Raw genomic sequence first — 11694 nt, 5'->3', positions numbered from 1 at the left:
TCGCAACTTACCTCAGTGCCGGCAGGTGGCCTCTGGGCTGTTCAATCTTCACCTGACAGTAGACGGACAACTGCCTCATTTCAGGTGGGCAGCTGGCTGGTGAGATGTAAGTAAGGCCTGAAGTTAAAATAGCCTCGGCTTGGGAGGGGAGGGTTTGACATTTGCTCCACTCCTGCCTGTTAGAAACACGCTCCGAGTTAAAATCCTTCAAAGTCCCATGCCTTCAACATGTGTATTTCACTTTGGTAAGTTTCAAATCCAACACTGCTTTTCCCTTGCAATAAAAGTGATGCAGTTTTAGTAATGACTTGCCCGTGTCCCACTGCACTTTCAGTCTAACTTCTCATCTTTACACGTCATAAGGCCATTATTTTGAAGTTGTCATCCTTTTTGGGGCTGAGTCAGTTTTTACCAGCGTGCTGGAATGGCATGTACACAGACATGATGGTAATGACCCGGATTTTGGGAACAAACCCTAATCAGATGTAACAAGCATTTTTGCAACATTGATGGGAAAGCTTGATTTCACATCAACCAAAGCTTGAATAGACCAGAAACTCCCTCATTCCCCTTTGCAACCTTTCTTGTCCCTCTATCATATTCATACTGTTACTGTTAATGCTTCCCAGAGCTTTTCTCTCTTGTTCCTCCTCTTTGCCATCTGACTCATTTTACTTCTTACCCACTTCCTCAATGTATTGAAATGAAGATGCACATCCATGGTAACTGTCGAAAAGCAAACCAACAGTTTCAAAAAAAAGTTGGCAAAAAAAAGACGTCCAACTCCAAAACCACCCTGAATGTTACTCTGCAATATATGAACACTTGTCATTTATGCTGCAAGGATACCAAAGTTTGTTACTCATTTATTACTCATCTTGAAGGAGTAAAATCAGAAGTTTATGAAATTTTTATGAGTGATATAAGTTTAGTGGGCACAAGATTTGATTTTTTGAACCTTTATTTGGTACATTTTCCAAAATTTTAGATTCTCGAGTGAAAATGGGCATTGAATTTTTTTTTACACCTAAAAATGGGGAATTTTGAGGATCATTTTGAAATAAAATATGCTTGGCTGCAGGGTCCGGCACCCCGAGAGAATGGTAAGGTGCCCCTCTGACTTTTCTCGCCACCCTTTGGGGTGAATGCCCACGAGGAGCTGGAAATAGCACAGGTCTTTGGGGCAGGGGCAACGATGGGTCATGCTGACAATCGGAAATCTCGTCCCCTGCAATTCTATCAGGGGTACGAGTCTCCAGGAATTTCATTTCCCGTGTGACTTTTAGTCCAGGCAACATTTAGTTGGATCTTTTCGGCCTTCGAAGTAGAAGGAATTTCTCACCACATTGATGGAATTATGATTTATCCATCCTTCTTTGTCCCATTTTCACCTAAAGTAGGTCTGGTGGAAAATGGGACAAAGAGGGATGAATAAATCACAGGGCACTGTGCTGTTTCCTCATGTTACATTGGAGTTGACACAATCCACCATTAGACCATCAGCTACGGTAGGTCTGGGGAATGGTCTAATGGTGGAGTTGCATTATGCAGAATCCACGACACATGACACAATGCACATCAATACTGTCAATCATTTTCACCCATGGATGTGAGCCTGACTCCAATAGACAACATTCCAGTATTTAAGTAGATGTGTTGATCAGGTTATACCATTTGTTTCATCTGAAAAGAACTTGGAGCATTGCCAAACATGTACACACGAGAGTGTACACAGAGCATGCATGAAGCTGAGTTGTGATTTGGAGTGTTTAATGGGGGCGTACTGAAAAATGGCAGCATAAGATGGAACTCACACTGGTAACCAAGGATAACAGGAGCAGTAGGTGCATCATTGAATGAATTCATTAAATGCTGGTGGTTATTAAGGCATGAATTTACCCACATTGACTTCTAATCAGAGACAGAAAAACTCAAGCTTAAGGGATACATTGCGCAGTTGAATCATCATTGTTGGTTATTACACTTCTGAGAAATAAATCAACAAAATTACATTTAATCTTCAATATATTTAACATAATGTAGCAGTTTTTTTTTAAAAAGCATCTGCAGAAGCCCGGAAAGGATTGTTGAAACTATATTAAGAGAAGTATTTCTATTGCAGGTTATGTTTGTAAGTTATGTTCATAGTTGAAAAAAGTGATGCAATGATTATGTTACATCAGAGCAGCTGCACAGGAAGACAGTTAAATATCGGTTCTTAGGTAATGATATCAATTCCCCAAAATGTTATATTCCACATATCTAACTCCAAGCTCTTCCTGTCTATCCTGTGCAGCTCATTTAGATTTTGCTTGTGCTATTTGTGCATAGATAACAGATGAATCATCTTCCTTTGATGGAGTCATGTTCTGCAAGAGAGAAATTAACCATTTATAATAATGTGAACTATTACTGCATCTCTTTACATCAGATAACAACTTTACAGATTTGTTGCGGATATTAATATTGCAGGATGTGTGATTTCACCAATATGAATCTATATACTTACAGTATCTGAAGATTGTTGATTGTCTGGTGTACCATGTCTGGACCCTGTGATAATTGCAAACACCACAATTAAAGGATAACACTTACAGATCAGACTGACAAAAAATTGACACACAATGGCACACAAATATTCTCAACTTATTGCATTTCATTCGTTCAGCCATTGGATCAGCAAGACATTGATTGACAGTGAACCCAGTTTTCATCTGTATAACCCAGATCCACACTAAGCACTGCATTTACACAGGGAGCCATTGGGACGGTCATAAATGAACTAAGCTCCTGAAAAGACTCTGCAGAGTTTGAGAATTTCATTGCCTTTTCAGCTTCAGATACGTGCTTTCATATAGAAAGCATAGAAATTACAGCACATTACGAGGGTCATTTGGTCCATTGAACCTAGGCCGGTGTTAACTGTTCATCCGCAGCTTTCTATTCCAATCCCACTAATCTTTTATATGCCTCATGTATTTTTAGATGATTGTAGTTTACAATTTATGCTCTATTAGATGTAGGGGTTGATTCTCCTGGCTCGTCTTTGCCTGGGTGCTGCACAGGTGGAGCAGACTCAAAGTGAGATCTGCCTGTCCAGGCCTCAGGGTGCCTTAATTTAGTTGGCCAGGCCTTTATCATGGTCTGATTAAACCCCGGTTGTAGGCCCACTTCCTAGAAGAGCTGTTCCCGAGGAAACAGACAGAAAATGAACCACAACTGCAGTCCTGAGAAGACCTGAAACTGTGGGACAGGCCATCGGTCTCGGGGCCTTCTGGCTGTTGACCAGCAGTCAGTGGCTTAGTTCAAGCTTGCATGCCTGAAGATTGTTGGGGGATTGCAAGAGATAATGAACACTTACCTTTACGGCCTTGCTTGCCTATCCATCTGGTTCCCTCAGACCCGAGGGGCTCCCAGGCACACGGCCCACTGTCAGCTCATTCAGGTGCTGATGGAAGTGATTGCTCTTCGGATGAAACCACAGCAATGGGAGGCTGGAGAAAGTGGGAAATGCTCCTCCGGCCTTATTTCCATTGAAGCATGGGGGCAACATAAAAAGAGCAGAGGTCCCATATTACAGATCACCACCCCTATTTCGTATCATTAAGGCCCAGGGAATAAGTGTTTCCTAGTTACTGATAGGAAAATCAGCCTTACTTATATCAACTTGGGAAGAATTGTAATAGTGCCTTTCACATCCTCAGGACATTTCAAAGCAAATTAAACACTTTTAATGTTTAGTTACTGTTTTAGGCAATGCGCCTCCAACAATACAACACTCCCTGAACCTAGATTGTAGCAAGTAGGGTGTGAACCCATGACCTTTTCTCAGAGGTGGGAGTGCTACCCCTGAGCCAAGCTGGCAATCAGAAGGCTGAAACAAGTTTCTTTCTACACCAAGTGTGAAATTTTAAATTCAGATTCAAGAATGTCAGATGTTTTCCTCTTACTATGGTTCCATATTGCTAATAACTTCAATCTTCAGTTCAAGATGATCACAATAAAGTGGTTTTCTATCACCACATTTTTTTCTAAAATGAGTTCCAATTGGAAAGATACCACTGATTCGATCTACAAGATGCACTGCAGCAACTCGCCAAGGCATCTTCATCAGCACCTCCCAAACCCGTGACCTCTACAACCTAGAAGGACAAGGGTCCAACACCACCTGCACGTTCCCCTCCAAATCACACACCATCCTGACTTGGAAATATATCGCTGTTCCTTCATCGTCGCTGGGTCAAAATCCTGGAACTCCCTACCTAACAGCACTGTGGGCAAACCTTCACCACAAGGACTGCAGCGGTTCAAGAAGGCGGCTCACCACCACCTTCTCAAGGGCAATAACGGATGGGCAATAAATGCTGGCCTTGCCAGCGATGCCCACATCCCATGATTGAATGAATAAAAAAAGTTACCACGTGTTATCGTGTGTGCAGGAAATTGCACTGGTCATAAGGGTCTTGCACCATTTCAGTATTTTTATGTTTGTTTTCAGGATATGGATGACCCTGGTCAGGGCCACATTTATTGCCCACCCCTAGTTACCCGAAAAAGGCAGTGGACATTCTTCTTGAAACAATTGTACACTTCAGAGAGCAGTAAGAGTTAATCACATAGTGTGGATTAGAGTCCAATTTAAGCCAGAATGGGAGGTGCCTTTCTCTGAAGGACTTTAATAAACCCAGTTACCTAGATTTTCCTGGTGCTAGCCTACAAATTAAGAGATTTATTAGATTCAATTTCACAACATACCATGGTAAGATTGGAACTCATAACTTTCAGGTTGCTAGTCCAGTACCATAGTCACCACAATACTGTGTCTGGCTCTTGAGGTACTTTAATATTTGTTGTTTCTCGTTCTTCAGCCTCAGTGCAGTTCCTACTGGGCATTGGCCGACAGCACAATACTTTCTCTAATTCAATATTGATTGGCGATCTCACTGAGAGGGCACAGGACAACTGGTGTGGCAAATGGAAAAATGGCACACTGGTGCATCAGCGGGTGCTCGTCTGAGGTTGGTGATGAGGCACTTTTTCAGGGCAGAGTATGAGGAGATTTACTCTGTGTTTGGCTGCGCAGTACCTGCCCTGGGAATGTCTGATGCTGACATTAGGGGCATACTTTTAGCATGGCAACAGGATCTCAGCAGGGGGTCAATGTGCACGTGGGAAATTTGAAAAAAATTTTACTATCTTATTGCACGCGATTGTGACTTATTTGAAGGCCCTTAATGTGGGTTCTGGATTTGGCGTCCCCACACTGTGCAGCGGGATGTGCTGGCAGCTGGAATATTTAAAGGGATATTGCAAGCATGGCTTTTGTGAGAGAAAGAAGAAATTTAAAAAGATGGAGCAGCAGAAGAGAAAGCCAACACCCAGGTTCAATGACTCTGCATTTGAGTTGCTACGGGCCGGGGTGAGGAGCTGGAGTGAGATGCTGTACTTGGTTGTTGGGGAGAAGCGACCTGCCTCTGCCACCAAGAGGGCCTGGCTCGAGGTGGCAGAGGAGGTGACCAGCTGCATCAATGTCTATCGGTCTTGGGTGCAGTGCAGAAAGTGCTTCAATGGCCTAACAAGATCAGGGAAAGTGAGTACAGTTACTGATTCACCTGCATTGTGCAGTACACATCACCTCCCCTCACACTCTGCCCTTTGTGTGCCCTCTGCCACTCTGTCCAAAGGACTAGTGAGAAGGAGGAATTAAAGGAAATTAGTATTAGTAAAAAATAGTGCTGGAGAAATTAATGGGACTGAAAGACTATAAATCCCCAGGGCCTGATAATCTGCATCCCAGAGTACTAAAAGAGGTCGCCATGGAAATAGTGAATGCATTAGTTGTCATCGTCCAAAAAACTATAGATTATGGAACAGTTCCTGCAGATTGGGAGGGTGGCAAATAAAACCCCACTATTTCAAAAAGGGTGGAGAGAGAAAACGGAATTACAGAGCAATTAGCCAACATCAGTAGTAGGGAAAATGCTACAGTCTATTATAAAGGATGTGACAAACAGGAATCTTAGAAAATATCAACGGGATTCGACAAAGTCAACATGGATTTATGAAAGTGAAATCATGTTTGAAAAACCTACTGGAGTTTTATGAGGATGTAACTGGTAGAATAATAAGGGAGAACCAGTGGATGTGGTGCATTTGGATTTTCAGAAGGCCTTTGATCAAGTCCCACATAAGAGGTTAGCATGCAAAATTAAAGCACATGGGATTGGGGGTAATATACTGACATGGATTGAGAATTGGTTAACAGACAGGAAACAGAGAGAAGGAATAAATGGGTCTTTTTCGGGGTGGCAGGCAGTGACTAGTGGGGTACCGCAGGGATCAGTGCTCGGGCCCCAGCTATTCACAATATATATCAATGATTTGGATGAGGGAACCAAATGTAATATTTCCAAGTTTGCTGACGACACAAAACTAGATGGGGTCATGAGTTGTGAGGAGGATGCAAAGAGGCTTCAAGGCGATTTAGACAAGTTGAGTGAGTTGGCAAATACATGGCAGATGCAGTATAATGTGAATAAATGTGAAGTTATCCACTTCGGAAGGAAAAACAGAAAGGCAGAGCATTATTTAAATGGTGATAGATTGGGAAATGTTGATGTACAAAGGGACCTGGGTGTCCATGTACACCAGTCACTGAAAGCAAACTTGCAGGTGCAGCAAGTAGTTAGGAAGGCAAACGGTATGTTGGCCTACATTGCAAGAGGATTTGAGTACAGGAGCAAGGATGTCATACTGCAGTTATACAGGGCCTTGGTGAGACCACACCTGGAGTATTGTGTGCAGTTTTGGTCTCCTTACCTAAGAAAGGATATACTTGCCATAGAGGGAGTGCAGCAAAGTTTCACCAGACTGATTCCTGGGATGGCAGGACTGTCGTATGAGGAGAGATTGGGTCGACTCGGCCTGTATTCACTCGAGTTTAGAAGAATGAGAGGGAATCTCATTGAAACATATAACATTCTGACAGGGCTAGACTGACTGGATGTTGGGAAGATGTTTCCCCTGGCTGGGGGTGTCCTGAACGAGGGGTCACAGTCTCAGGATATGGGGTAGGACATTTAGGACTGAGATGAGGAGAAATTTCTTCACTCAGAGGGTGGTGAGCCTGTGGAATTCTCCAGCACAGAAGGCTGTGGAGGCCAAGTCACTGAATATATTTAAGAAGGAGCTAGATAGATTTCTAGAAAAAAAAGGAATCAAGGTGTATGGGGAGAGAACGGGAATATGGTATTAAGATAGAGGATCAGCCATGATCATATTGAATGGCGGAACAGGCTCGAAGGGCCGAATGGCCTACTCATGCTCCTAGTTTCCATGTTTCTATGTTTGTATAGCAAAATGTTATGCCACACTTGCACTTGTTCAAGTTTCACAGTGATAAAACAGTGACAACCTGTTTGACAGGAAAATTCTTTTTGAGCATTTACCTTTGCAAATATGGACAATTGAGAAAAGAGAAAACCATATGAAGGCAGAGAGAAAGAAAAAGATGTCAGGAGATAGATAGATAGATGGAGAAAAGGTAAAGAGACAGACGGTCAGAGGGAAAGAAACAGACACAGATAAAGGGACAAACGCACACACAGAAAGAGAAACAAGCAGAGAGAGAGAGAGAGAGAGAGAGATGTATAGAGAGAAATAGACAGTGGATGAATGAGGGAGATGGTTTGTGACAGTGAGTAGCAGGCCCACTCCTGCTCCTATTTTCCATGTTCTGTGTTGAGGCCTACTCCATCACATTACTCCTCACACCCACTTAAGGCTTAGCGTCAAGTGACATTCACTTTCTGTGCACTTCCACACCTCCCCATTTGTGCACCCACCACTCCCACTCACCCCAATCCTGATGCAATGTGATGAATCTGTCTGATACTCACCCCCTGATGCATCTCTTTCATTGTCAGCCTCACACAAAGCAATTCATCCATCGGGTGACCCTGTCGCCCTCACTCACTCACATGTCTGTATTTCCTCCCCTTGTAGGAGAAGAAAGCGTAAAATGCAAGGGAGAGGACGATGACTGGAGGGGTCCAGCAGAAATAGTGGCCCTCACAGAGGCGAAGGAGGCAGCCTTGGAGCTGAGTGGAACGGTGGAATGCCTGGCCATCGGGGAGGCCGAGACTGGGACCCCGCAAACGTCTGGTGACAGAACTTTAACCTTCTTCACACACACACAAACTCACTTATATGATGATTCTTAATATTGCTTTGTGTTCTCTTCCAGGGCCTTCAAAGATCAATGAGGAGGCACGGACCAAGGGCGAGGACGATTCCCCAGAGGAGCTCCGTTCCTCTGAAGGCGCACCGTCACATCATATCCAGCAATACACCAGCGCAGATACTCGAGCTTTGGTGGATCCAGTTCGGCAGATAGTTGGGTTGTCACCTGGTGATTCAACACTCACAAGTGAGCACGAGCAGTCACTGGTGGCAGGGGCAGCTGTGGAGAGTCTGCATGGTGGGCACACTCCTCTCCAAGCTCTGCTCAGCTGGTCACAGATGATGAACCTCGGGGGACATCTTTGAAATTGAGAATGATTGAGGTACAGCTCCACCTTTGTGAGGTAATGGAAAAGATGTCACGCAGACTCTCCACAATAGCAGAGAGGATGGAAGAGTTCAACTCCATCGCTAGTGGATTGTTGGCACAGGTAAGTGCGGAAATGTCTTCGATGGAGTGAATGGCAGCCTCCATTGAGCTTCAAGCACAGCTCTCTAATGAGTCCATGCAGGCCGTGACAACGGCCATATGGACTCTGGATGCCAACATGTCTGCCGCCTTAAACAGGCAGACAGAAACTTCAACCGAGCCTGAGAAAGCATCACATCTCCTCACCAGGCTGCTGTCCAGCAGAGTGCTAGGTGTGATATTGTGCTGGCCCAGGAGAGGGATGATAGCAAAAGGGGACATGGAAGCGATGACTCCACTCAAAGTGCTCCCACGTCTCACCCGTTGACCCCCCCCCTCAACCAATACACGCAATGCTGCCTCCTCTTGTGATATCCGCGTCTACCCCTGCACAGGTGCAGGTGGAGCAGTCTTTGGCTCAGCCCTCACAGGCTCCAAAACCCAGAGGTCGTAGGCTGAAACCTTCTAAGGAGTCAGGGCATGAATCTGAGCAACCTGCCACTACCTCCGCTGAAGCCACAGGGGATGCACCACGTAGAAGCGACAGGAAGAGGAAGTGTAAGGTTTTGTAATCACGAAGGGTATGCACAAGGGTGTCTGAGAGAATGTGATGTTTTTCATTTATATTTGTCTTTTGTTAAATGCACATTAAATGTTATAATTCTCACCACCACTGCCATGTCTTGCCCATTCTTGAGTCCCTGTAGTGAAAGCGCCCTTTCATTTGCTTCATCATGAACGGCGTTTACAATGGGTGTATGTGTGGTTGTAGGAATGTGGGGTGGGGGAGGGGGCTGGTGTTGGTGTTGGTGGTGCTCGTTCCAGGTGGTCTGAGTATTTGACTATCTTCACTTTGCAGATCTCCTGATGTGATTCTATCAAATATGAGTGACTCCCTGGCAACACGTGCAACCAGGTGAGCCGCTGCTCTGCTGATGGGTTCCCCATCTTCATCCTCCTCCTCCTCCTCAATGTTGATGGCAGATTCTTATGGGAAGCAAGGGATATGGGGATCGGGCAGGAAAGTAGAGTTGTGGTTGAAGATCAGCCATGATCTTATTGAACGGCAGAGCAGGCTCGAGGAGCCATATGGCCTACTATTTCTTACGTTCTTATGTCGGTGCGGATGCTACATGAGTGCATGGGACCTTAGCCACCGGTAACCCTCTATGTTGAGCGATGTTGTGCAGGAGCAACAAACGATTATTATTCTGCACACTCTCGGTCATGCGTACTGAAGGGCTCCCCCAGATCGATCCAGTCCTATGGCTTGTTCAATGACACACCTGGTGGTGATGTGGCTCTGGTTGTACCGCTGCTGTGTCTCGCTGGTGGGGTTTCTCAGAGGTGTCATGTGCCACGTCTGCAGGGGGTATCCCTTGTCGCCAAGGAACCAGCCCTTAAGTCTGTTTTGTGCATGGAAGGGGCCGGAATGTTGGATTCGTGCAGAATGAAGGAATCACGACAGCTGCCAGGGAATTTGGCACACACCTGCAGAAACCTCCTCCAGTGGTCGCAAACCAGCTGCGCATTGCTGGAGTGATATCCCTTTTGGTTGATGAACAGTCCTGGCTCGTGTGCAGGTCCTCGGATTGCTGCATGTATGCAATGAATTGTGCCCTGTACCCATGGGAAGCCAGTCAGAGGGTGGAACCCCACTGCCCTCTCAGTCTGGCTGATGTCATCACAGGGGAATGCCCTGGCAAACAAGCCATCCGTGACCTGTCATATACACTTATGTGCAGATGACTGAGAGAGAGACCCCAGCGATGTCACTGGTGGCACCCTGGAAGGATCCGGAGTCAAAGAAATTGAGGGAAGTGGCGACTGTAACTGCGATGGGCAATGCGTGGCCACTAGGCCCAGCCGGGAGCAGATCTGCATGAAGGAGCCTGCAGATATCTGCAACCAACTGGCAACTCAATCTGAGCCTTCATAGGCACCGCTCCTCAGAGAGGTCCAGGAAGCTCAGTCTCTGTCTGTACACCCTCTCACTTGGGTTGTGCCTCCTGCAACCTCTGCCCCTCCGTTGGTTCCCTCTCTGCTCTTCTGCAGGTCCTTGTGGTGCACCTCTATCTTGTGGAGCTGCAAGTCCCAGAATTGCTGCCATGCCTGTCATGGATGGTGATGTGCCTCCTCCTCAGATGTACGGCAGAATAAACCCATTGCGCCCCTCACCCCCAACATCCTGATGATGTCAGTTTGAGGGGGTCCAAAATGAAGGTAAATATGTGTGAACACAAGAATTCTGAGTGTGAACCAAGAAATCTCAGTCTAAACACAAAGAACTCCCAGTCAAAGGTTTGTCTGAGAGAACTGATTGCCCTGCTGCAAAAACTCACCTTTTATTCTCATTTGTCAATCGCTGGTTTAAAGGTCGAAATGACTGCCGGCTGCAACTCGCCTCCGTTTCCATGGCACCTATTACAGGCCACGGGAAACACATTGAGGCAGGGTTAAAATTGTTACCCTGCCTCAATCCACAGAAAATTAAACACTTTAACTACTTCAGGTATCTTAATTGATGGTTTAAATATTGGTCCGCTGGGCTATGGGTCCTGAGGCTATGGGCCCCGACAACATCCCGACCGTAGCGCTGACGACTTGTGCTCGAGAACTAGCCGAGCCTCGAGCCAAACTGTTCCAGTACAGCTACAACACTGGCATCTACCTGACAATGTGGAAAATTGCCCAGGTATGTCCTGTCCACAAAAAGCAGGGCAAATTCAATACGGCCAATTACCACCCCATCAGTCTACTCTCAATCATCAGCAAAGTGATGGAAGGTATCGTCGACAGTGCTGCCAAGTGGCACTTACTCACCAATAACCTGCTTACCAATGCTCAGTTTGGGTTCCGGCAGGACCACTCAGCTCCAGACCTCATTACAGCCTTGGTCCAAACATGGACAAAAGAGCTGAATTCCAGAGGTGAGGTGAGAGTGACTGCCCTTGACATCAAGGCAGCATTTGACCGAGTGTGGCACCAAGGCGCCCTAGTAAAATTGAAGTCAATGGGAATCAGGGGGAAAACTATCCAGTGGC

At 45.7% G+C, this 11694-nt stretch overlaps 1 protein-coding gene across 2 annotated transcripts in view; it reads right to left on the bottom strand.

Moving 5' to 3' along the window:
• Window positions 1–1753: 1753 nt before the first annotated feature.
• LOC137332319 (uncharacterized) overlaps window positions 1754–11694 on the bottom strand; it is a 67162-nt gene continuing 57221 nt past the window's right edge. For both annotated transcript variants that reach the window (XM_067996059.1, XM_067996060.1), the window contains 2 exons: window positions 2510–2553; window positions 1754–2369 (listed from right to left, as the gene is read on the bottom strand). In XM_067996059.1, the coding sequence (XP_067852160.1) occupies window positions 2298–2369; window positions 2510–2553 (116 nt within the window). In that variant the 3' untranslated portion in view covers window positions 1754–2297. The remainder of the gene's footprint in view (window positions 2370–2509; window positions 2554–11694) is intronic.

Source organism: Heptranchias perlo, chromosome 14, assembly GCF_035084215.1.
Source record: "Heptranchias perlo isolate sHepPer1 chromosome 14, sHepPer1.hap1, whole genome shotgun sequence".
NCBI lineage: Eukaryota > Metazoa > Chordata > Chondrichthyes > Hexanchiformes > Hexanchidae > Heptranchias > Heptranchias perlo.
The sequence above is the reverse complement of the archived record's forward strand: the minus strand, read 5'-3'. Positions and strand labels throughout refer to the sequence as shown.